At 41.7% G+C, this 27298-nt stretch overlaps 1 protein-coding gene across 4 annotated transcripts in view; it reads left to right on the top strand.

Moving 5' to 3' along the window:
* Positions 1-2003: 2003 nt before the first annotated feature.
* Positions 2004-27298, top strand: part of ARHGEF10 (Rho guanine nucleotide exchange factor 10) — a 133215-nt gene continuing 107920 nt past the window's right edge. For 3 of the 4 annotated variants that reach the window (XR_010613243.1, XM_065681538.1, XM_065681536.1), the window contains exons 1-2: positions 2004-2080; positions 17152-17227. Coding sequence is in view for 3 of the 4 variants with exons in the window: in XM_065681538.1 (XP_065537610.1) it covers positions 17191-17227 (37 nt within the window). In the remaining variant the exon portion in view is untranslated. Of the gene's footprint in view, positions 2081-11636; positions 11720-17151; positions 17228-27298 lie in introns of all 4 variants that reach the window. The other variant, XM_065681537.1, reaches the window with a different exon arrangement.

Below are 27298 nucleotides of genomic sequence, written 5' to 3'. Positions count from 1 at the left end.
AAAACAAATTTTAACATCATCTTCCTAGGACCTGGTTATGAAAAGCATCATGTTAACCCTGGAGAGAGCCATTATCTGAACTCTGGCTATCGACTCGTAATTATGAGTGGATAAATAATGAATTTCTGCTTGCAATGATTAAGGTGCTGATTATGACTGCTATTAGATGCTGCCTTAAAAAACTGCAGAAAGAGTGCAAGTTATTTTTGGAAGTTAATTTTGCTTTTTTATGAGCTGATCTGCTATTGTTGGATTTGCCCAACAAGGTTTCCACAGGAGCCTTGTATCAGAATTAGAGGATATTTATGTATGATGACCAGACTCAAAGAACTTGTTGTCAAAGATCAAAAGGGTTCAGGAAAGAAATAAAGGAAGAATCTGAAGTTCCTCTAGCAGTGAAAGATAATTATGAAAGACAAAACCAAATGCACATAGATAATGAATTGGCTGCCAAAAGGAGAAGGATATTGCTAGTAAATTTTTAATCATGGAATTGAGTTAGATGCACTTAGTCTAGATACTTACCTGTTCTTTATCATGGCCTTTAATGATAAGCAGTCATGAAACAGTTTGCCCAAGACTGATTCCCAGCCATTTCGGCTCCTGAAATGATATCTGGAGGAGAGTGAAGTGCAACATGTTTAACAAATTATACAACAGGATGAAGTGGTCTCTGCCAGAAGCTGAACTGAACGCCATAGTGGTATTCCTGGCCTCCACCTTTACATATGACCCAGTTTTCCCTTCTCTTTCTTTTGTAGAGCCTATAGAGCTATGTGAGAGTTATTTTAAGTTCCCACTATGATGAGCTACATTAAAAAGAAGTAACTTTGTCAAAATGAAAACATTTTGGAAAGTAATACTTTTTAATATTTAATTTGTAATTCAGGTTGTATAAACCCACATGAATATATGGGCTACTTAACATACATTCATATTCACAAACTGTAGAATGAAAAATGCATGAAAAAGGTGGATTAATCAAGCATCATTTGAAATGCCACCATTTCCACATCATGTAATGATAATGAATTTAGTATACCTGGGCATGTTTCACTACTGCTGCAGCAAAAGGAGCATGACCAGTAGGTTGTGGGAGGTGATTCTTCCCCTCTACTTTGGTTTTGTGAGACCCCACCTGCAGACCTGTGTTCAGTTCTGGGCCCCCAGTGTAAGGACGTGGACCTGTTGGAATGAGTCCAGAGGAGGGCCGTGAAGATGCTCTGAGGGCTGGAGCACCTCTCCTGTGAAGACAGACTGAGAGCGCTGGGGTTGTTCAGCCTGGGAAGACGTTAAAGCAGCCTTCCAGTGCCTAAAGGGGGATTACAGGCAAGCGTCGGAGGGGCTTTTTACAAGGGCGTGGAGTGGTAGCACAAGGGGGAATGAACTTAGGTTAGATATTGGGAAGAAATTTCCTGTGAGGCTAGTGAGACATTGGCACAGGTTGCCCTGAGAAAGCTGTGGCTGCCCCATCCCTGGCCGTGTTTACGGCCAGGCTGGATGCAGCTTTGAGCAGCCTGGTCTAGTGGAAGGGCGTTGGAACTGGATGCTCTTTAAGGTTCCTTCACCCCAAACCGTTCTGTGATTCTGTGAGGATTAACGGCTTTCACATGAGGTACGGTTCCATGACCGGTGCCGCGGCGCATCCTCGCACGCTGGGTTTGCCTCGCGTGTCTCCGTTCTTCTCCCCGCCCGCAGGTGCCCGGCGGCATCACGTGCGGAGGCAGGAATGCGGCGGGGGTCCGCAGGGAGGGGAGGGCGTGTGGAGGCGGTGCCCGCCCGCCCGCCCCGCCGCGACCGGCGGGCTGCTGCGCCAACCGGGAGGCGGCGGCGTCCCCCGCTGCCCCAATGGCGGCGGCGGCTGCCCCGGGGAGGCGGTAACAACAACGGCGGCGGCTGCAGCGGGCGGGCCTCCGCCGGGTCGCGGCAGCTGCGCTCGGCCGCAGCCCGCGGGCGGAGCGGGTGACGTGTCCGGGACTGGGGAGCCGCTGCAGCCCCGGCGGGGCGGAGTGGAGTGGAGCGGAGCGGGCCGGGCGGCGGTGTCGGAGCTCCCGGTGTCGGCGTTGTTCGTGCGGAGGAGGTGGGTTCTCGGTCCCTCCGCGGCTGGCTGCAGCCGGCGGGGAGCGCCGGGGCTCGCTCCGGTGTGTGTTAGTCACGGGAAGTTCGGTTCTCCGAGACTGGCTCGGTGGGGGCAGCCCCGTCCCGGCGCTGCGGGTGCCTTGGCGGGGCTGCCCTGCTCGGCCAGGTGCACGAAGAGAGGAAAGGCAGGGTTTGGGGTGTATCACTGAGCGGGTTTTGCCGGTGTAAGGCGGCTTGGCGAGCTGCTGGAGCGAGGATCGTTAGCAAGCGCATGTACTCTTTTCCCGAACTTCCAGCTCTGGATCCCTGGCGAAGTCTCTTCCCCAGGGTTTTCACTGGGGTTTTTCTCTTGTGTGTATCTGCCTCTTCGTGTTCGCGGCACCCGGCGCTGCCCGCGTCCAGCTCCTCTCCCCTCTTCAGCAGGTATGGATAAGGCTAGTGAAAACCCAAACTCCCGTGGGGACGTGAGTTTCTTTCCACCCGCTTTCTCAGAAACTGTGTTCAACACCAGCTGTGTAGATGGCATCTGCACCTAAATTGGGTTTATTGAAACAGGGGATAAATATTTCGGCACAGTAACAAATATCCATTTATGTACTTATTTTTCTTTTTTTTCCAAGGAGGTTTTAAGTTGTCCTTGATTTCTTTGTAACTAACACTTTAACTGTTGGAGGAGTTGCAGAGTTCTTATGGTGATCCTGGACCATATAGTTACTTGTGAAAGATGCCCTGTTGTAAGGCAAGAGCAGCTTTTAAGGCTGGCCAGTCATTCACCTGGGCCAGTGAGTTAGCTTTGTCAGTAGGCCATACCAACTGCTTGGAAAGACAGCTATTAATAATTTGCCCATAGCAAAGGCTTATTTTAAAGGCCTTTAGGTGGTGCTTATCCATCCTGAATTCTTTCCTCTTTCATTTAAGAATTTGTTCAATCCATTTTGGGTTTTTTTTTCACCCAAAGCTACAAGGATTCTGGCTTTTATCTTGTGCTAGCAGATTTGAAGTTGTATAATAACAACATAGAACGTATCTTCTTTAATTCTTTCAGTTGTACTATTTAACTGCTACCATAAATGGTGTAGGGTTTTCCTGCATGAGTCAGGAAATAAGAAAGGCTGGCTGTTTAACAGTTGTCTTCTGCTGACTAAGCACAGTGGGGATGTACCAAGGTATGTTAGTTTGTGACTGTTGTTATTGTAAAGAAGCAATAATAATGTTTTCCCAAAGCCATTACTGTGCTCAGTGAACCCCAGTGAGTGTCCTGCAGCAGAAATGAAGTATTACATCTTTCAAATTTTCTGTTGGTGCTCAAGAGACACAGATTTATTGCCTGAACATGGGGCTTGTTGGGTGGCTATGACTGCAAGCCCATTATTCAGGCAGGGGTTCTGGCTGTTCAGCTGTGTTCTTCAATGGGCTTTTCATTCTTTTCACTTGGGTGATCTGTTTGATCTTGATAATCTGTCTGACTTGCTTTGTTTAATCTGTCTTGTCTTTTTCTTTCCTTTCCACCCTTGGGCTCAGTATCCCATGAGCTAGTTACATGTGTTTATGTGGTTATGAACACCAGTTCTTTAGGTGCTACAGTAAAGTCTGATATTTCTGAAGGCTTTACGGTGTGATTTCAAGACTTATATAATATAGTCCATGAGTTTCTGAGCTTCCCTGTGGTGCTGTATGTGAGATACGACGTACTATGTGAGTGGCAACAGGTGTCGTGTGATGGGGCAGGCACTGGCTTTTGTGGCTGCTACCCACAGGTGGATGTAGTGGGAGAAGGGATTGTGGAAACAGATAAATGCTTGAGGCGTGTGCTGTCTGTCAGCTCCTGCTGAGTGCAAGGACCTGGCAGGATCCTGTGTACTGGGGCTTAGGGAGTACAAGATACAGAGAGGAAGGCGTAGTGCTACGTGATGGGTGTGTGCAGGCTGGTCTTGCAGCTCTGAGACATTGAGACCAAATGCACAAGTCTTGTGCTACTCCCTGCAACAGGTCAGTGGTGAGCACACCCAGGTAGTGAGGAGGCAGTTGCCTCCCTCTAAGCTGATGCACAGGAGCCCTCTTCTCAGTAGTAAGTGGTTACTCCCAGCAGGTGGGATATGGTTTTGCTCATCAGCAAACTGTGACAATCCTTTCCTAGAGTAGAATACTGTGAAACAAGATGTAGCATTTATTGAGATTTAACTTTAAAGATCCCGAGTATTATCTAGATAGTATTAAGATTCTAATTTTTATTGTGATTGCAACCAAGGTACCTCAGCTTCTTGGTTTTTTTCCTTCTAGCCCATTAACTTCAGTGGAAACGTACCGACTTAACCAGCTTGAAATATGAAGTTTAAGCACTTACTTTAGTCATATATCAAATGTAAAAGGTTCTGATTATCCTAAACCTAGTAGCTGCGTAGAATTGTAGAATAGCTAGAGTTGGAAAGGACCTTAAGGTCATCTAGCTTCAACCCCCCTGCCGTGGGCAGGGACACCTCACACTAAACCATCTTACCCAAGGTTCTGTCCAACCTGGCCTTGAACACTACCAGGGATGGAGCATTCACAACTTCTCTGCGCAACCCATTCCAGTGGTTCACCACCCTCACGATAAGGAACTCCTTCCTTATATCCAATCTAAACTTCTCCTGTTTAAGTTTGGACCTGTTATCCCTTGCCCTATCACTACAGTCCCTAATGAAGAGTGCGGTCTTCAGTAAGGTATAGCCTTAGTTTTAAGTAGGCTGAATGTTAGATGTAACATCAAGTTACTGTTTTTAACAGCATTTTCTTGGTTATTTTCTGGGGGTCTTTTTGGTTGATTTTCAGCTGTTTAGGAACCCTTAAGTAGCTGAAGGAAGACAACAAGCTTGTCTAAAACCTGAAAGGCTATTGTCAAACTTCATAATTGTTAATGGAATTTAATGCATCTGAGAATAGTGCATTACTCATTTGTAAAACAGGAAGTCTATTAACTGCTTCTGTATAAAGTAGAAATTATTTTTAGAACCCGTTGTAAAAAAATTGTAAACTTTAGTCTATTTCTGAAGAAGCCAGGAAGCAAATTTTGCAGTCCAGGAGGAGGAAGAAGTGTAGTTTTGTTTCAGACTTTCAGGTTAAAATTTATACGTTGTGCAGAGCTGCAGTCAGTTTATTCATGCATCTGTAATATTACACTGCTCTCAGTTTTGTATGTGGTGGAGAAATGAGCCATGTGTAGTACTTCTTTTGTTCATTTTTACATATGTAGGGTAATAATTTTCTTCTTCTGTAAAGTGACTTGTGATTCACATTTTGCTTTTTCTTGAATTATGGAATCGTAGAATCATAGAATAGTTTGGATTGGAAGGGACCTTCAAAGGTCATCTAGTCCAGTCCCCCTGCAACGAGCAGGGACATAGAATTGTAGAATAGTTAGGGTTGGAAAGGACCTTAAGATCATATAGTTCCAAACCCCCTGCCATGGGCAGGGACACCTCACACTAAACCATGTCACCCAAGGCTCTGTCCAACCTGGCCTTGAACACTACCAGGGATGCAGCATTCACAACTTCTCTGCGCAACCCATTCCAGTGTTTCACCACCCTAACAGGAAAGAATTTCCTCCTTATATCCAATCTAAACTTCCCCTGTGTAAGTTTGAGCTTGTTACCCCTTGTCCTATCACTACAGTCCTTAACGAAGAGTCCCTCCCCAGCATCCCTATAGCCCCCCTTCAGATACTGGAAGGCTGCTATGAGGTCTCCACGCAGCTTTCTCTTCTCCAGGCTGAACAGCCCCAACTTTCTCAGCCTGTCTTTATACGGGAGGTGCTCCAGTCCCCTGATCATCCTCATGACCCTACTCTGGGCTTGTTCCAACAGTTCCATGTCCTTTTTATGCTGAGGACACCAGAACTGCACACAATACTCCAGGTAAGGTCTCACGAGAGCAGAGTAGAGGGGCAGGATCACCTCCTTCGACCTGCTGGTCACGCTGCTTTAGATGCAGCCCAGGATACGGTTGGCGTGCTGGGCTGCGAGCGCACACTGAAGCCAGCCCATGTTCATTTTCTCATCGACCAGCACCCCCAAGTCCTTCTCTGCAGGGCCGCTCTGAATCTCTTCTCTACCCATCCTGTAGCTGTGCCTGGGATTGCTCCAACCCAGGTGTAGGACCTTGCACTTGTCATGGTTAAACTTCATGAGGTTGGCATCAGGCACCTCACAAGCGTGTCAAGGTCATTCTATGTCTGTTTTACAGTTTTAGATTAGAACTTTAGAAGGGATCTCATGGGGAATTGTCTTTACATCTAGAGACTATAAGACATTTTGAAACTGTCATTCCAGCTTCCTGTTGTCTTCTACAACCACAAGTGCATTTCCTTACTGTTCTTGGATGTTTCTTATGGAATATCTGTTGCTACAGTTGTCCCTTAGAGAAACTTCCTTTGAGTTGCAGTTTAAATTAAACACTGTGAATGCAATTGTTGAATGTGTCTTACTTTTTTAACATTTTCTATGTTATGATGGGGCAGTAAAGAAAGCTTCAGTGATAGTGGTATGAATTAGTCTCATTTTATATATATATATTCTGCAACATGCGGGGGAGGTATTTTCCATAACCAAGACCACCTTTTGCTAAAATCAACGTTCATTATAGGTATTTTTCCACTCATGTTCCTATTAATTTGAAGTCTTTTGTTATTACACCTGCTAGTGAAAAATTAATATGGATAATTTTGTTTCTGAATCTAGAAGTAGTTTAAAGCGTGGAAAAGCTGCAAGCCTTGGTGCTTGGAAGTTAGTAGGGATTTGTAAACTGAAGCCTGAGAATTACTTACAGAGACTGCAGGCATATTATGAAGGTGCTCTTTATAGTAAGGAGGCACTCTTTATGATAAGGAGGGGGAGGTACATTAGCATGATAAACAGAAGTTCTCAGTATGGACCTATACAACTGTCTTCATACTCTTATGTTTTCACATCTTTCTCAGTAATGTTGTTCTGTGCACGTGTGGTTTGCAGAGAGCAGAATCTTGATATTCAAGATCTGTTATGTATCCATGAAAGGCAACTGCTGCATTATTAGCACCTATTGAGATTTAAATCACTTGGACATTTTCTTACAGTAAAGAATCTGAATTTTATTCATGCCAAAATACTTCAGATTATGTTGAAGGCAGGGACGTGTAAAAATACAACTTGTTTTTAAGGGAGTGATGACAAGTAATGATAAACAAGATTTGAAAAGTATGTTTTCAAATGTGTGTTTTTTAGATCAAGAACTTGACTCATATTTTATTCTGAATTGCCTGAATCAGCAGGATTCAGTGTGGGAAGTGATGCATAACTGCACAACATTGATCCATGTCCTGCATGTTTGCTGCTCAGTCAGGAAGCCTGAAGCTTAATGTCAAATGTGTGGGTGAAGCAGTTAACGAGAAAATAAGTTGTTCTACTTATGTGGTGCTGAATAGGGGCATTATCTTGGGAAAATCTGTTTCAGTGACTTGCTGTACTGTACAATACTTGTTACTTGGGACTGAACCATGAATGCAATCTATTAGGATACAAGCTCAAGGTCAAACATTCACTCTTGTTTCTGTTATGTACTCTCTTTTCTCAAAATCTTTCAACAAGATTGCAGAAATAACTTAATTTTTTTTTCCTTAGAGAATATATCTCAGAAACTTCAAGAAAGGTGATAAACATTATTTTCTCATCTCTAAAACAGGATCGTAAGTTCTGGAGAAGTAGATGCCAATATTTAGGTTTCCTTCTAGGACTGCATAATAAATATTATTGTACATAATACTTAGTTGCAAGCCACAGACTGACTAATATGAATCGTTAAAACTTTGCTTTTGGACTATAGAAGGTGAAGAAGAGGTTTACTCAACCATTTCCAAATCAACAGGAGAATGAAAACAGCAGATATTAGGACTAGATGCTGAACTTAGGCTTACATGGAAAAATGCCTTACACAGTATACTTTTTTTTTTAATTGAAGTCTGTCTTGTGCAGGTGTTCTTACTTTAATTGATTTTTTAATGGCTACATTACCTGGTTTCTGATTTATTTGCATAATACTTTGGTGTTACAAAAAGAAAATAAATGAAAATTGTTTTTTCTAGAGCATACATTGTGACTGTATGATTAGAAATGTATTTCAGTATTTTACTCAGAATATTTTAGGAACACAGGAATAAGACTCTGTATTTATATTAATAACTTTAGTCACCAGGTGAAATAAATGTGTTCCATTGGACACTTCTGTAATCATCATATGTAATGGGCTGTCCTTGATGAGAAACACTATTACTTTTTCAAGGACAGTAGTATCTAAGAAGTGAAAATGTGTAGGAAAAGTGTCTCTGTCAGGACTAGGTTTGCAAAAGATGATAGAACCGATCTTCAGATCGGTGTATCATTTCACTTGTGTCATGGGAAAGAGCTTCTGATGGAAATTTTCATGTTGTCATCATTATCTTGAAAGACAACCCATGCTTTGTAGAACTAGGGGTCATGGATTTAATGCAGGTTTGACTAGGACTTTCTGCTTTTGCTAAGAACTTGATTTACTGGGGAATCAAAATAGGTTTCATGAGGGGTCATTTTCTCTGTGACAAAAACACTGTAATTTGCATATGAGGCTCATGATTACTAGAATAAATTACTATGCATTTTTTAATTAAAAAGCATTTATAAATCTCTGCATTATAATTACATGTGTATAATAATATTTATGCAGCTGAAGCATATGCAGGTTTATAACGCAATTGAAGTGCTATGCCACATTGAGAGGTCTTCTCTGACTTGACGGAAATCTTGATGAGGATATTTCCAATTAAGGTAATACTTGGTCTGCAATATTGGAAAGGTCTAGTTTGGATTAAGTTTGAAAGAGGAAATTTCAGAAATATGATTACTTTTCCAGATGAAATTACTTGATTGCAGTAAAATTTAGAGCAAACAGAAAAAAAGTGCACTTAGTATTCGTTTATATTTTATTTTGTGATAAAATATGTGTGCAACACTGATTATGATCTTGAACTAGTGATACAGTCCTCTAGTTTGTGTGGCATAGAACAAGAAGAAGAACTCTTAAGTCAGTCCTGACTAGCAGTATGTGACGACAGCATTCAGTTTTAATTCTTCAGATGCTTGTGTTTGTTATGGTACACCTGACCTCCAGGATGGCCTCTAAAACTGAGGATGGTGCTCCTCTTCTCCCTTTGAGTATTCAAACATTGCCAGCAGAAAAGGCAGAAGCAAAAGCTTATTCACTAGAAGTCAGGTGCCCTATGTACATGTTCAGGAACCTGTTCTTTCCTCTGGTTTCAGTAACTTTTTACCCTTACTCCCTCTCATTCCATAAGTATTTGTAGGTCTCAGCTTTCCCATCTATAAGTTAAATATAGCGCTACTGAGTTTAATAAAATCCTATGTTCATGTTGGGTTCAGCAAGGTCTGCAGAATGTCATTATGATCTGGGAAGGTGTATTACTAGATGGGTGAAAACTGGTGGGGTGGCTGTGTTAGAGATGGCTAGTTGGTTGTAACTTACATGGAGGCTGGTAACCGGTGGTGTGCCTCACTGTTTGGAACAGGATGTGTCCTGTTTTATTCTATGTGTGACTTGCTAGTCAAGCGATCCGCAATTGGTCATGAAATTTGCAGGTGACACCAAACTGGGAGAAGATGTGAACAATGGATGTGCTCAAGATAAAGGGCTGTCGCTCAGAAGGACATGGACAGGTTGGAGGAGCTGGCCGGCAGGAACTTTGTGAAATTAAGAATGATGAAGGCAAGGTTGTGCATGTGGGAAGAAGAGCTGATCCAAGAGCAAGGTTCCCCTTCACTTGGAGCTTGTCAGACCACACCTGGAGTACTGCATCCAGCTTTGCATCCACACCCCACCCTGCCCCAGTACAAGAAAGATATGAATAAACTGGAGCAAGTTCAGCGCAATGCCACCACGATGTCAAGGGGTTGTAGCACTGCCCTGTGGCAGAGGTGGAGTGAGCTGGGCTTGTTCTCCCTTATGGCAGCCTGCGCCTGCCTGCTGGCAGGTTATCAAGAAGGTGGCAGGACAACAGGCAATGGTCATAAACGGAAGTAAGGGCATTTCTAACTAGGTATAAAGGCAGTGTTTTTCTCTAGGAGGATGACCAAGCAGGAGAACATGTTGCCTGGCAAGGTTTGAAGTCTCTAGAGATTTTTGGGATCTCAGTAGATGAAACAGCTTGGTCTCACCTGATAGATGACCTGGTTTTGAGCAGCAGGTTGGACTACATGACATCTGAAGGTACATGTCAGCTTGAATGAGTCTGTCAAGCAGTGATTCTGTATCTTGCCTTGCAGTAATGATCTTTAGAGGGGAAGAACATAAATACTAAGAAATCCATAGTGCCCTCTGCTTGTGTTGTGGGTAGGAGCCCTCAGACAAATCTGAAAATGCAGTCTTTGCTTTCTTCTTCCTTTCCTCTCCTTCAGATGATGTACTGAGCAAGAATCAGCTTTAGGTGAAGAAATGTTGTAAATAATACCCTTTAAAAAGAAAGAACAGGAAACCAATCTTCAGCCATGTTCTTGGGGTTTGCTGCTGCTTGTCCAGGGTTTGCTGCCACATTGCTCTCTAACTTCAAGTAGGATGCTGCTTGGTGTGAGAGAGGGTGGCAGAAAATAAAGTGAAGTAGCATTTGGGGAAGTGGATTTGAGCGTGCAGTCTGAAAAACGTACCTTTCTGTGGATCTGACATTGTTTGCATTGCAGCTGGTAATAGAATTTCCCCTGACTTTGAGTGAGGAACTGGGCTTTGTATGTACTTTCTACTTGAACGTATGCAGTTCCTTATCATTCCATTGCTTATTATTTAGGTAATTTTCTTTGATAAGCTGAAGAATAAAATCAGTACAGTATAGGGATTTTACCTATGGATAAAACCAAATATACATTAAAAGAACTAATGTCTGGTCTTGATACAGCTTCCTTCTATGGTTTGCAGCATGTGATGATAGGCTGTCATAATATAAATGCCTGCTTCATTCACACCCACTGTAGTATAAAAACATTTCTTAAAAATACCCTACAGTTTTTGTTTCTTAGGAATGGTCTTAAATGGAGAATAAATTGCACAAAACCCCCTAATTTTGCTATTTTTTTCTGTTTAACAAAAGCCATCTTGAGGTATAGGGGGGAAAAAGGAAATTCGGGTTTGGGTTTTTTTCTGTGTTATTTCCTTGCTTCTCTGCATCCCCCAAAGTGTCTATATATCAAATTTCAGCCAGATTTACTTCCCAGTGGGAGTTCTATAGTTACAGCTGGAAGAAGACTCAGTTGGGCATTACACAGCAATATTCAGTAAGTGACATAAACACAGGAGGATTTTAGACACTCATGGGCTTTGTCTTTATGGTTTGTGGTTTGTTGTTTTTTGTTTTTTTTTTGTTCTTATTTTATTTAAGTTGTAGGCTTTCAGGCTTTCTCAGAGAAGGGACTTTGCAGCTTGCCTGCGCTAAGCTTTTTCCATGAGTCACAGTTCCTTGGAAATCAGTCTCCTCGTTTCATCTTTTCTGTTTTGTTTTAAAAAAGGCTCGCTGGCTCATTCTTTCTGCATTGTTGAGTGAAGAAACCCGATGTTGCTGCAGTTGCAGTGCACACCCCTTAAAGAGAAGGTATGTTGCCTTTACAGTTCTTAGGATGGTAGAGCTGGAAAACTTGGCAGCGTGTGCCCCTTGGGAGCTCAGTGTATAGGTGCTGTGCTACAAGGTCTGGATGCTGTGCTGTATCATTTTGGTGGAGTTTGCATCGGTCCTGTTTCTGTTACCTATTGACTATTGTACAAGTAATGACTCCTGGAAAATAGTTTTGATCAAGTGGAAATGCAGATGTTGATCAGCATTTGTGTTCCTGTAGCTGAGAACTGGTGGTTTGTTATTTGTCCCACAATCAGAGGAAACTATTGAATGCAATGTGATGTGCAGCCATAGCTGAGAAGCCTAGCCCTGAAGGCAGAAGGAGTTACCAGAGGTAATGAGAGGGGAAAACTGAATCACAGAGAGAAACACTGGTTTTCTTCTATAGTCTTTGGACAAGCATACAGGCATCTTTGTTTCTTTGCTAAAACTGTCTGTTGCTGTGGAATTGGGATTTTAGTCTAATGGATGCCAGGCCACTAGCCTCTGTTATATGGGTATTAGCACTCTCAGACTGTAAGGTCTGCTGTGGGACATTGCAGGCTTCTACTTCCTTCCATGAAAGTCTGACTAGCTTTCATGGACAAAGGTGAGAGCTGAAAGGTGGAAAATTTGATATGTGTTGGGGATCTGTTCTTGGGGGTCATTTCATAGTCGGCTGATCCTGGTTTCCAGTGTGAGTGCCATTTGAGGTCTGACTCCTTCAACTGCATGGGACTTCTCTCTGGAAAGGGAGCAGTTCGAGTCATTAAATGGAGGTTATACTACCTTTGAGAAATAAATCTTATATGGGGGAAAAAAGCTGTGTATTTTTATAACCCTTGTGTCCCATCCAGTACATCAGGGCAGTTGTTCAGTTTTCAGATTCATAGCTTTATAATGCAGTACACATGAACGTAATAACAGCTCATGTGTTTCCCGTTTAATAGGTTGTATTTTCTATTTACAGTTTCTAAATTCCTTTGGAACAAAATTTTAATATTGTGTCTTAAAAGCACATAGCTGTTCAATTTCCTAAATAAATTTAGGTTAAAGTAAATGACATCTACTCAATGGTCATGGCATTGTATCTGGAATTCAGTACTCACTGTTGAGTCCTAGTACAAGCGGCAAACTGAAGCCAGTCCAGTGATAGCCACCACCATGGTTGTGGGAGGGAATAGGTTAGAAGAGACTCAGGGAACTGGGTTTGTGGTGTTTAGAGAAGAAAGGCCTGAGTGGCATTGAATTGCAGTCCTCTGCTCCCTAAGGTGAGCTTGGAAATAAGAGAGTCAGTTTTTTTTCAGGGGTGCACACCAGGAGAATGGGAGGCAATGGTTCCAAGCTGCTGCAAGGGTAATTCCAGCTGGACATAAGGGAAAAACTCTTTCCAGAGTGTCGGGGTAAGCACAGGAGTGGGCTGCCCAGGGACGGGGTGAAATCTCCGCCTTCATTGGGTTTCAGAACCAGTGTGGAAAAAGCCCTGAGCAACCTGATCTGTTTCTCAAGACACCTGTGCTGCGTGTGTGTGAGAACATTCAGAGGTCCCTTCCAGCTTCATTTGAGCTGTAATTTCCATGATAGTTTTTTTGAACGTACCTCTGTAGCTATGTGGTGTGTAACTGGTTTAGCAGCAGAATCTGCGGGGAAAGCACTTGAGCAACAAATGCAAACTGTGCCATATGCTGCTAGTCAAGTTAAATCGTTTGTCTTAATCTTGATTTAAACATCTTCAACTTGCGTTAGTTCCCCTGCCTTTCAATAGAAGAGTGAAAAACTTCTCTTTGAAATATGGTGCTGTCAGTGATCATTCACGAACGAGCTGTCTGCTACATAAAATGGCAATTATTTTTATGGAGGGTATTACTGGAATGTACAATACCAAGCTCTTTTCGCTGTTGCAGTGTTTTCCTCGGCATCTAAAAAGTAGAGAAAAATACATGGAACTTCAAGATGAATTAATGCAATGTATAAGTCAACACCTAAGGCATTCTTAAGTGAGAAATTGTATCTTTCTTCTTGTGAATAACTGCACTGTTCAGATGGGAGCAAGCAGGTCACTGCCTAGGGCTCTAACACTGGCTCTGTGTCCTTCCTTGACACAAATCTTGTGTAATTTGAAGCATGCCACTGTGAGCTAGATCAAAATGGAAAACAAGCTGAAAACTGCTATAGCTCGGCATGTTGTTAGTGAGGAAGAAACAGATTTTAAATGTTGCTGAAGTTAAGTTCCACAGGTGTTTAGAAATTTGCACTGTACATTTAAATAAAAATACGGCATTTTAGCTACTCTTACAGATGTGTTTGGAAGAGATGCTGACACTAAGTGTCAGCTTTCCTGGTTATTGCACATTTCACACTTGAAAATCTATGTTGCACTGATGATGCAACTTTAAATGAATAAAGAAGAATAGCTTTTTCTTCAGACCATAATTTTCCCTTATTTTGGCTGACAGTTTTGGTGTGGCAAGGCACATTCCAGACATTTGTAAGCAGGAACACGCCTCTCAGCTCTGCAGACGTAAATTGCAGAGGGAGTCTTTAGAATGGGAACCGTACAGTGGAAGCCTGTAATGGAATATTTTGTGTTATAGACAGATGTTGTAAATGGGGATGAATCCTTTCTGAGCCTTGGCTCTGAAGCCATTTGGTTTTGTCTGGTTTAAAAAAATATTTAAATATTAATTATTTGATTTAAAAATTATCAAAGCTTTAGACAATTTAAGAGGAATGTTATATGTTCAGAAAATACAAGTTGTTATGAATTGTCTCATCATATAAGGATCTTGAGCTACCAGCGTTGTTATCCTCCCTGGCATGTCTGCCCTGATGATTTGCGCTTGCATGCTTGATGTCAGGGAGATAAATTGCCTGGTACCTCCTAAGATTGGATCCTTTTATGAGGTACTTCCTTGTATTCACTGCCACATCTTCTGTAAGTGGCAATTGATTTGATGCCTGTATCCCAATTAATTTATAGAATCATAGAATAGTTAGGTTGGAAAGGACCTTAAGATCATCAAGTTCCAACCCCCCTGCTATGGGCAGGGACACCTCACACTAAACCATGTCACTCAAGGATCTGTCCAAGCCAGCCTTGAACGCTGCCAGGTATGGAGTATTCACAACTTCCCTGGGCAACCCATTCCAGTGACTCACCATCCTTACAGTAAAGAACTTCTTCCTTATATCCAATCTAAACTTCCCCTGTTTAAGTTTTAACCCGTTACCCCTTGTTCTATCACTGCAGTCCCTCCCCAGCATCCCTATAGGCCCCCTTCAGATACTGGAAGGCTGCTATGAGGTCTCCATGCAGCCTTCTCTTCTCCAGGCTGAACAGCCCCAACTTTCTCAGCCTGTCTTCATACGGGAGGTGCTCCAGTCCCCTGACCATCCTCGTGGCCCTCCTCTGGACTTGTTCCAGCAGTTCCATGTCCTTTTTATGTTGAGGACACCAGAACTGCACACAATACTGCAGGCGAGGTCTCACAAGAGCAGAGTAGAGGGGCAGGATCACCTCTTTCGGCCTGCTGGTCACGCTCCTTTTGATGCAGCCCAGGATATGGTTGGCTTTCTGGGCTGCGAGTGCACACTGAAGCTGGCTCATGTTCGTTTTCTCATTGACCAATACCCCCAAGTCCTTCTCTGCAGGGCTGCTCTGAATCTCTTCTCTGCCCAGTCTGTAGCTTGCCTGGGATTGCTCCGATGCAGGTGTAGGACCTTGCACTTGGCATGGTTGAACTTCATAAGGTTGGCATCAGGCACCTCACAAGCGTGTCAAGGTCCCTCTGGATGGCATCCCTTCCCTCCAGCGTATCAACTGAACCACACAGCTTGGTGTCATCGGCAAACTTGCTGAGGGCACACTCAATCCTACTGTCCATGTCAGCGACGAAGATGTTGAACAAGACCGGTCCCAACACTGATCCCTGAGGGACACCACTTGTTACTGGTCTCCAATTGGACATTGAGCCATTGACCACGATTCTTTGTGTGTGGCCATCCAGCCAGTTCTTTATCCACTGAGTGGTCCATCCATCAAATTGATGCCTCTCCAATTTAGAGACAAGGATGTTGTGTGGGACAGTGTTGAACGCTTTGCACAAGTCCAGGTAGATGACATCAACTGCTTTACCCTTATCCATCAGTTCCGTAGCCCCATCATCGAAGGCCACCAAATTGGTCAGGCAGGATTTCCCCTTAGTGAAGCCATGCTGGCTGTCACCAAGCACCTTGCTGTTTTTCATGTGCCTTAGCGTGCCTTCCAGGAGAATGTGCTCCAAGATTTTGCCAGGCACAGAGGTGAGACTGACTGGTCTGTAATTCCCCGGGTCTTCCATTTTCCCCTTCTTGAAAATGGGGGTTATATTTCCCTTTTTCCAGTCGTCGGGAACTTCACCTGACTGCCATGAATTTTCAAATATAATGGCCAGTGGCTTAGCAACTTCATTCACCAGCGCCTTGAGGGTCCGTGGATGGATTTCATCAGGTGCCATGGACTTGTGCATGTTCAGGTTCTTAAAATGGTCTCGAGCCAGATCCTATCCTACAGTGGGCCCAAGGTCTTCATTCTCACAGTCCCTGCATCTGCCTCCCAAGACTTGGGGAGTTTAGTTTATTATTTCTCCACTGTACCTTGAATTTCACTATGTCCTTCAACTTACTTTTATACTTTGACTATTGAGACTTTCCAAGGGCTAGAGCTGGTATGTGTGCTGTAGCCAGCAGATGTGGTAGCTTCTTGAGGTTAGTATCTATGGGCTGTGCAAGAGTAGGACAGAAAATGCAGCATTGTTTCTTCCACAGTCTGGGATAGCTTTTGGAAACTTGCTTTACCCCCTCAGCCTTGTTCTGAAATGTTTTTGACTCTCAGTCTCTTGAGATAGAGTGAAAATAGGTTTGGAGCGGAGTGTGTGCCTTGCTCAGCATAACAGGTTCAGTCTTTCCTTCCAGATGACACTAGAATATCACTATTAATTATATATATAAAGTGTATACTTAAAGCTTGTGATTTCTGTTTGCCAAATGGAGAAAAGCTTTTTCAAAACTGATGAGTTTCCTAGAATTTTCATCTCTGTCCCCTTCATGAAGATTTTGAAACGGAGTATGTACTCCAAACAGGCACTAAAATACCATGTTTTAGTGATCTGCTTGTGATTGTTGCAATGGGAGCTCCAGAGTACCAAATAGTTTTGAAAACTTCATCTTTCTTCAGCTGGCTCGTTGAGATCATTAAAAGAATTGGCTCCAGTACTGAGGGCTGTGTATATAAAAAATTGCACTAAATGTATTTTGAAGCCAGAAGCAAGGCACATTTCCTCTCTTCCGTAATGATATTAGCTAATAGGTATGAGCTTGGCCAAATTGAAAAGGAGTGTCTCAGTATTTGGAAACTATGTTAATCTACAAACATGTTCCCTTCATTTCTGCAGGGTTTTTCAGTCTGCTAAAGGCACGGTGGATATACTAGGATGGACACAGAGGAATTCCCTCCACCACCACCAGAAGGTAACTGAAATTGCTTGGGGTTTAAAGCCAATTTTCTTGTAACTATTTGATAAGATTTCCAAAACTGTTTTACCTCCCAAATCTCCATTTCCCCATATCATCTTAAGACTTGGTCACAGTGGTATTTTATTGAAACATGAGCTCCAGTCATCTACTCTGTCTTGTTCTTGGACCTTGCTTGCTGCTGTTGTGAGAACATGGTGGAAGAAACCTGGGGAGCGACTTGTCCTTATAGTCCAAATCTGCAAATACATGTTTTCTGAGGCAGCATCTGTGGACCACATCATTGCACCTTTGTCGTGTGCTATGGCATTCTTAAGTGTTCATGCACATGGTACCCTGTAGAGAAAAAACAGTGAAGCCTTTGGCATGGGTAGGATATTTGGACATGTGTTTCAAATGCCTGGACAAGTTTGGAGCCTGAATTGAGAGGCCAGAGAGGGGTAAGTTGTTTTCTGTTAGGGCATGCGCTGCTTCAGCCAAGCATACTTAATCTGGGCAATGCCTGCTAAGGGTAGTAGCTGAAGGACCTTCTTCTGATGCTGCAGTTCTCTAGCTACAAGCATTCCCATGGGAAGCAGGCAGAAAGCATGAACAGCTGAACCTCTGTGTGGTAGAACACAGACTTCTGGGAGAATATTATGTATGCTGGACTATGGAGCTGGTTCTGTAAAGTTAGTACTCAGCGCCCCTTGCCTTCTGTATGCTGGTAGCTGTATGGCCACTGGCATGGCCCAGGTTTCAGAGGACACAAAGGCCGGATCTACAAAGACACTGTGTCATTGTCTTCAGTATTTATGCTCTCTCGGAGAATATTGCATGTAGCAATTTTTTCCTCTTTGATTTCCTGTAGACACACCTTTGTGGAGTGCTTGTTATTATGCATTTTAAATCTTTATGCAATCTAAATCTTAAAGCATTTGGCTTCTGGTAGGTAGCTGCTGGGAGACTTCTTAGGAGAAGTATTGTATGCTTGTTCTGATCACCCCAAAGCACAAGTTTATGGAGATAGGAGTTTTGCAGACCTGTGGTTGAACCTTGTACAGCTGTTGTTATTTTGGCAAAGCTGCTAGCACAGTTTGTACAGGTAGTGACTTTCCCATAAATTTTTGATCTGTCCCTTATATATGACATTATTGCTTATGGACTTTCACTCTATTATATATCTTGATATATGTGTGTATACATATAAATAATATACATTATTGCTTATAAGACATTTTAGTTGTTCACACAGAACTTATACCTATGTGAAGCCACTGAAGTATGAAAGAGGGTTTATCTTAATTTTGTTAAGAATTTGGGAATTTCCATCATAGGTCAAAACTGCTTTCTCTCCATCTTAGACACTGTCACAGATAGAGATCTTGCACTAGATGCTACCTAGGGAGGAATATGAAAGAAGCAGAAACTTATGAAATTGCTTTTAATGGGTTGGATTTCTGGCCAGCCTTGTGTACAGTTCTGTCAATAACCTCAATGATATCTCATTGTTGATAAAAATGCTTTTCCTGTCCTTATCCTAATCCTTGTGGTCATGACCCTGAATTTAGCTCTGTTTTGTCTAGTGACAGTTACTGTGAAACTGCTTCTGTTGGATTATCCATCTCCAAAGCAATGTAGTGCAGTAGGGGAAGTGGCATCCCTAAAGAATCAATATTTCCACTTGAGCAGGGGCTGCCATATTTCAAAGACAGCTAATAATTGCAGCAGCAGCTCCAGCTTTCTGCAGTGTGTCAGTGTGTGACTGACAGAAACAGTGATGTAGTTCAGTATGATTCCAGAATTCATGTTCTTTCTTTGCAAAGCTGTTTGTAACATGCTGAGCTATGTGTATTGTGTCCTTACCTTCAGACATGTCACTCCTTAACAGGCTGTTAAATAAATAATTTATTTAACATAGAGATTCTGCTGTACCTGATCTTGTGTCAGTGGATGCTTTCCTTGTCATTTCAAAAAGCTTTGAAACTACTGGAACTTGTATGTTGTGGCTTTTTACTTTACCATCACTAGATTTCTTAAAGCATATTACTAAAGGGGGTATATGTGAATGCAAGTTTTATTAAGAATACTAAAATACACTTTAGTTCAGTTCCTAGGTAGCTCTCATGAGCCATTTTTCAGGTGGAAAATAAGGATTTCAAGGCCAAGTACAATCACAAATATGCATAACAATTAAAGGAAGGAAATATGCAGGATTTGTTTGTAATGGTTGAGGGATTTTTTTGGGATGCATAGACACTGGCCACCCATAGTTTCTACTCAGAAGGGATGAGCAGCAGAAGCCAGTGCCATCTGGGGGGTGGGTGCATGGGTGGGCTATTGTGGCTCATAGTGAGCATGAGGCTCGTGCTGGGTGCAGGACCCAGCATCATAAAAAAAAATATATATTTTTAACTTAATCATTTTAACATCCTGAAGTGGGGCCCCAGATGAAATCAGTGTGGCTTTTGATTGGTGGTGTGTGGTGGTGTGGGGCTTTGGGGTTTATTTTGGTGGGGTTTTTTTGTTTGTTTGTTTGGGGTTTTTTAATTATTTTTATTACTTCTTGTGACCTCACGGAATTTTTTCTCTTACCTGTTTGTTGTCCTAACAAATCTAGATGCAGTGTTGAAAGTCACATGGGTTCCTTTCCAGTTACAGGTGTATACCTTGAACTGTAAATCTCAATTTTATTCTTGTCAAGTGGGTTTCTACAGTTTTAACAATTCTGCAAACTTATTTGTATCAATCCTAATGTATATAAAGGAGAAAAATTATGGTAAGCCTTCAACTTTGCCGTGGGGATGTTGTGAGAATGTCTGTGAAAGCTGTGCAATTAAATTAATGTTAAATAATGTTTTTTCATTAACAATAACTGTCTGAATCCATACCTTGTTTCAGTTAAGGTACAGTTGCTGTCAGTAGTAGGGCTTCTTCTGCCACTTCCTGATTGGGAAAACCTACATGAGCTAAAATAATAGAGTGGAATAACATATTTTACCTTTATTTAATTAATTTATTATGCTTACACAACATATCTGCTCATAGCTGTTTGGACATTCCGTTCATGCATTGTTAACTAGGCAGTGGCAAGTCTGTGCTAGTTAATTCCCCTACCCCACAGCAAAGTAAGGTACTGAGTAACTTTAGAAAAATTAATGCCCTTATGTGCCTTTCTCCAGACTACTTTAAAGAGTTGTTTCTTCTAGCTGTGATTAAAAATTTCCTGATATTTTTCTCTGTATATTTTGAATGCATTCATTTGTTAACAACCCAGGAGCAGTTGGATGGGGGTAGATGCAAAGACTTCCTTGACTAAGAGCATAATCCAAAAAAACAGTTTCCAAAATTGACACTTGAGATGATAGTACTAGTTTGTGTTCCCTTCTTTGGTGTTTCTGTGCATATAAATGTATGGACAAAGTGCTGGTATTTAAGATTTCGTACATTAAAATGTATGATGTGCAAGTGGAGACCAGTGATAAGTGGCATTCTCAGGGGTCGTTTCTGGGACTGGTGCTTTTTGACATCCTTGTTGGTGACATGGACAGTGGGACTGATGTACCCTCAGCAAGTCTGATGATGACACCAAGCTGTGTGGCGCAGTCAACGTGCTGGAGGGAAGGGATGCTATGCAGAGGGACCTGGACAGGCTCAAGATGTGGGCCAGTGTGAATCTCGTGAAGTTCAACAAGACCAGATACAAGGTCCTGCATGTGCCCCATACCTGGCTGTGTTCAAGACAAGGTTGGATGGGACTTTGAGCAACCTGGTCTAGTGGAAGGTGTCTCTGCCTGTGGCAGGGGTGTTGGAACTGAATGATCTTTAAGGTCCCTTACAATCCAAACGATTTTGTGATTCTAGAAGAAAAATTCCATGGCTGTTCTGTAAAATACAGGAAAATTCTAATATTCTCAGCAGTAATAATGAAATAATAGTTTTTAAAAAGTTAAATGAAAATGGCAACTCTTATCATGGCTGTAAGTTATAATTATGTTTGTAATTGGTTGTTGTAGTGGTGTGTCTTTAACCAAACCCCTTTAGACAAGAAAAAAGTATGCTGTGCACTGCAGACTAAGCAGGGAAGAATTAAAAAGCTGATAATTCCAAGAACCAGGAATCATACTGTGCTTCTCCTGTAGAGGAATAATCTGCACTAGCTAGAACTGGAGCCTGGATGTTTAATGGTGTTTATGTGTGATAGCCTGTGCTTGTGCTATTACTGCTTTATTAGGATATGTAGTCTCTGGCTATTTTTCATTACTTTAAAAGCATCTTAGTATCTTGCAAAGTGGAAGTCCTTTTCTTTAGGTATGGATGTGAGGTGCTTATCAGGGCTTGTTTCAAAAGGAAAACCAGCTTTCTTTGCTCAACAGGATGGATGCCTGACAAACAGATTCTTGCCCAAGGGAAGCTGGGGTGGGGTGTACTCTCTGTGTCAGATAGGCTTCTGGTTTTGCATTTTCGTCTCTGAACATGTCTGTTTCACTGTTTCGGGTACATGGCACTACATCTTGTTATGATTTCTCTGTGAAAAGTATCAGAAAATGTTGGATGTCTTTCCTCATACTGAGTATACTTGTGAAGAATTCATCCCAGTTGTCCTACACAGAGTTGCCTTTTACAGTTGCAAGACCTAAAACAAGCTTTAAGCTTTGTTTTATAATTGAGCCTATCAAGGTAGGCTAGTATATAGTAATGAGATTTGGAGTATGGCTGCATCACAGTATAGTTCTTGAATCCTGAACAAATAGTATACTTTTCTCATAAGAATTAACATATTATTTATATTAAATTTTTTAACTGAAATACTGAAATTTTAGTGTCTGTACAAGGACAGTGTGAGAATTAATTTGATAGCAAAGTCTTCGTATTACTGCCAAATACTCTCCTCACCTGAGAGAGGATCACTTGTAACTTCATTTTGAAAGTACGAGGTGCCCTTAAAGACTAGGTCTGGTGGAGTGCTGATGTTCACTCACCAACACCAGTGTCCCAAATACCATGGGTAAAGTAGGTGAGAAACCTTGTTCTTCTGATATTTGGGATTTAAGGTGTTCTTCAATAGAATGAAATTGGTTTTTTGAACTGAAAATAGACTGAGGGTATCTTCTAGACACTGATCACAAAAGCATTTTGTACACCTTTTATATGTAAATGTTCAGCTCCCTAGGGCTGTGAGTGACATATTTCTTTGTTCCTGATATGCTGAGATACAGCAAGGAGGCCAAGGACTTAAATCTGGATATCCTGTATGTGATCTAGTGCTGTGATTGTCTTTCCGAGGTTATTTTTTGTTGCTTGCCTGGCAGTGCCAGAACACTAAAATAGTCATAGTTCCTCTGTCCCTGAGAAGGAAGTCTGGCTTGAGTCTAGGCATGAACAAATGAAGTAGGAACAACTGTACTCTCAGAACAGTTCCAATTGGGATGACTTTACGTATTCTAACAACAATGACAAAAACAACAACTTTGGAAAAAAATTTTTGGTTAACCTTAGTAGGGAGCTGCTGGATGGCTGCCATGTTTTGCTGTAGAGACACTATTTCTCCGTCATGTATATATTTCTTTCATATGATTTAGTTACCTTTTGTGCTGTTTAGTGCATGATCTCATAGTTTATTTAGGTTTTAACTGTTTAAAAAGCTAATTTTGTGACTGAGAAAAGGCAATTCAATTTGGGCTTTTATGATATTGACAAGTAAACTGTAAAATGTACAAATGCTTTAGGCTTTGGAAGTGAAGAACTCTGTGGGAACCTAAGTTTGTATTTCAGACTGAAGTAAAATAAAAAGATGTTACTTACTATGATTGGGGGATTGAAATAAGAACACTGCTTAAATTAAAATGCAGCTAAAAAGGGAGCTGGTCTTGGGCTAAACAGCATTGTTTGTTAGATATCTATTTCCAGCATGCAGACAGTTACAAATGATGGTAAAAGGGGAGCCAAGATTTCAGAAGAATGAGAACAGCATATGAATTGTAGTTATGAATGGTCCCTTGTTTTTCAAGCTGGCAGTAGCTTGTTGGTGTCTGACATCCCATCTGTAACAGAACAATTTATTTATTTCTAAAGATCACATTTCTCTCAGTAAATAAAGGAAAATGCATTGTTTAAGGTAAGGATCAATTATTTTGTGTGACAATTCAGACAAGCTGTGTAACAAAGGCTAACAAGAAAATTCCCATTTCAGGAATGCAGCTATGATGTCACATGTCACTTCTAATTATGTGGTTTTTCTTCTAGCCAAGTGTATTTGAGCCTTGGGAAAAACAAGACATAATAAGAAAATGAATAGGTTAATTAAAAACTTATTTCTGGCTTTAGTATCTACAAAGAAAACAGTTCAAATGCAATTATATCTTTTTTTTATGTAGTACAGTAAAATCTTTGCTAGATGAATATAATGTGTTAAATGATCAAATGTGGTTTACTGTCAGATTTCTGAGAGTTTGACATCATCCTTTGATAGTAATTGGTGTTTTCTTTCTGAATAGTAAGTTACAATGTGTTTGCTTATTCACTCTGCTGCTCTGTAAGGTGTCTCTACTGATGGTGCTAGCTGTGTGTGCAGGGACAAGGCCCAGACAAGTTTATGGAAAAGAGCAATTCATGATGAGATAAAGGGCTTCCAAAGGATTGCAGCCCTTGGTCTGGAGCAACTAGTACTGTTTGCTTTAAATACAAATTGCAAAGGAATCTGTAGTGATTTTGGGGTATTCTTTTCAATGGGTATTTGTGTAAGCTAAGTTCTGGAATTTTAATTTTGAACAGTGAGCCAACATATAAGGAGAATTTTTTTTCTCTTGTGCTTTTGCCCTTTTAGGACTCTTTGAGCATTATTAACTGGCCAGGATAGGTTGTACCAAATAACTGAGGGATTTTGTGGGGTTTTTTAAGTTCTGTTTCGCTGATGTTGATCCCAGTAAATATTCACTAACCATGCCTAAAGCCTCTGTAGTGATTCTGCTTTACAATTTACTGAGAGAATAGCTGCTTTTACACATTGTCCTAATTCTTTTATGTTGTTCATGAGCACCGGTAAAAACCTGAGTTATGATAAGTTAAATAAAATGTCTGAATTAATGAATGAAACATTTATTAGGTGCTGCTTGCTTTTGCTGCAGAGAGGAACTGAAACTATGCCAAGTGGTATGAGGAAACCATACTTGATAAACATCCTTTTAACTCTCCAACTCCCTCTATAGATTTTCTTTTTGATTCCTCGTTGAAACAATCTTTCCAGGAAATGTGGCCACGTCAGTTGCATCTGAATGAATACAGAAGGTGATTTTGTCTGTCAAAAAAAGTTTGTTGTAGGAATACATCTCATTGTTAAACGCTCTGCTCTTAAGCTCAATAACTTTGGTTAGGTGAAAGTGTAATAGTTCCTGCAGAGAGTCTTCTGTTACACTGGTACAGTTTTCTCCAGGGGCTGGAAGAAGGACGTGTGTCCTCCTGTGCCACAGGAATGCTGACACTGATGAGAGGCTTCCCAGTTTCTGTATTTCGTAGTTCACTATGTCTGAGGGAGACAAAGTGAAATGCAGGTGCTGTCCTGGGAGCAGTGAATTGGTTCAGTGTAACATGTCTGGAGTATCTTAGCAGTCTGCTGGATGGCAGAGAAAGTCAGAAGTAAAATTAACTTTGGGTGTTACTGCTTTTTGCCAGTTGTATATCTGATGGTGACCCACTCCTTTGCAGATGGAGAACGTCACTTGCCAGCCAAATTCCTAAGAAGGCTCTTCCTGTTGGAAGAAATTTCTCCCTGACTTCCATGTGGACTGGCTGAAGCTCTGGTTCATGAAGTTTGATAGTGGTGGTTGTCTTTGGGCAATGTTGGGGCCAGGACAGGGCTTCCTTCCCACTGGATGCCTAACAAAACGAAGCAATGAGAAGGACCGTGAGGCTGATGGACTGAAAGGTCTTAAGGAAATGCCATCGCTGCCCAGCTCAAGCCAATGTTGTCTAAGGTGATAGCATTTATGTTAGAAGCTGTGTTAAAAGGGTAAGGTAAAACAGGATTTTGGAGACGTCAGTTAGTGAGTCTTGTAAGAGTTACTGTTTTCTTGGGTTTGCTTGAATTCCACAGGTGTATAATGGGACCATAGTATGTTAGGGCAAAAAAGAGTAAGACGTATTAAAACAATAATTAAAACAAATGCTAAGAAAGGGGATGCTATAAAACTCCCCATTAGTTGCTGGGATAATGGATTTGTTAAGCTTTGAATGTATTAAACTTTGTTTACAAATCAGTCTGTCTGTTTAGTGTTGGGTGAAGGGGTAGTGACGGAAATGACTAGGTCAGAAACCAGCTGAAATCCAAAATATTTTCAGTATTGTCCTGAATTTACAAGGCACAACCATTCTGTTCCAGTCTATAATTTTTTTTTCTGTAGTAGAAGATGCTGTAAGTTGCTGTAAAAGTTCATTTCTAGATTGCTTCCTTGCTCAGAATATATTGAGGAGAAAACACAAGTAGTTAAATCTAAGTTATTTTTAAGCATGTTAACAGATTGTGTGCAGTGCTCTGGAGGTGTTAGATGGAGTTACTGTTGGGGAAAAAGGAACCTGTGGCAGTGTGTCCAAAAAGACAGATCGAGTCATGAAGCTGCATGCATCTTTTGAGTCCAGCCTGGGCTATTGCCGCAGATGAGTCTGAGCATATAATGCCTCTGATACTGATAAGGAAGCTAGGTGCTTTTAGGTGTTCAAAGTTCTGCTTTTGGGAGTGCCAGCAAGTGCTTCAGTTGTGACATTGTTAGGTAAAGGGTTGTTCATCCTGGACCGATGATCCAGAATTTACTCATCTGTTTGCCTAAGGCATGTGAAGGTTCAGTCTGGGAACTATGTACAGTTGTTGGCAAGGTAGTGAAACAAACATGATCCAAAAATGAAGTCAAATCCCTTGCTACTTCATATCCAAAAATGTGTCAGCCTGGTAGAAAGATGTTGCTAGATGTGATCCAAGGCCTGGGATACTTAAGCTTTTGCTCTGGATGGGTTTCAGCTCTTTTTAGTATGATATATGGTTGATGTACCTGAACTCTGTGCTTTTTTTTCTATAGAACTGGAATCTCGTACTCCCTGTTTTAGGTCCCCACGGTTTCTTTCTGCCACTTCCTGCTTCACAGGACTCCCAATTATTCTTACAGTCTTTGCAGCCCAAGGTATTATCAGATGATACAGCAATTTTATATTGTTAATTAGAATGAAACAGACTATTAGAAAAATGCATATTCCTCATACCATTGAACTGTAAGTGCTTCAATGTAAAAAGTAATTGTTTGGAAAACTAGGTGCTGATAAACGATGTCTGCTAGAAATGTGAAGAAATAAGGTACAAACCAGTCTGCTCCCACTGGTGGAACTTTCCTTTAAAATGGTTGTTTTCTCACAAATGCATGAACTACGTGGTCAAAACTGCATTTCCTAGAAAATTTTCCTTTTCTTCACATTGTATGCTGTGGTTAGTCAACGTGCTCCATCCCTGCACTGCTGGAGCTGAATGTTTTGTTTTCCCAATGACTTTGTAGTCATCCTGCTGTTTCATTTCTGTTTTATTAAAGCTGTGTGTTTTTTCCCATTCCGTGTGTGGGTTTTCCATTTGGCAGCATGTCCTAGGTGAGTTCAGCAGCTCATATGCACAGTAGCCGAGGCTGTGCTTGGCTACGCGGCAAACATTGGCACCTATCTCTACCAAAAGACACGTCGTACAGAAAGGTAGCTTTTGTGTTTTGGCTGCTGTACCTCATGTTAGGTGCCTGGTGGCATTTATACTAATTCAGACTGGTAACCTTGGTACTATTAAGTATTATGTGTATCAGTATTCATAGAATCATAGACTAGTCAGGGTTAGAAAGGACCTTAAGATTATCTAGTTCCACCCCCCCTGCCATGGGCAGGGACACCTGCCACTAGACCATGTCACCCAAGACCCCATACAGCCTGGCCTCAAACACCACCAGGGATGGAGCATTCACAACTTCCCTGGGCAACCCATTCCAGTGCCTCACCACCCTAACAGGAAAGAATTTCCTCCTTATATCCAATCTAAACTTCCCCTGTTTAAGTTTTAACCCGTTACCC

Source organism: Lathamus discolor, chromosome 5 (genome assembly GCF_037157495.1).
Source record: "Lathamus discolor isolate bLatDis1 chromosome 5, bLatDis1.hap1, whole genome shotgun sequence".
NCBI classification, from domain to species: domain Eukaryota; kingdom Metazoa; phylum Chordata; class Aves; order Psittaciformes; family Psittacidae; genus Lathamus; species Lathamus discolor.
The sequence above is the reverse complement of the archived record's forward strand: the minus strand, read 5'-3'. Positions and strand labels throughout refer to the sequence as shown.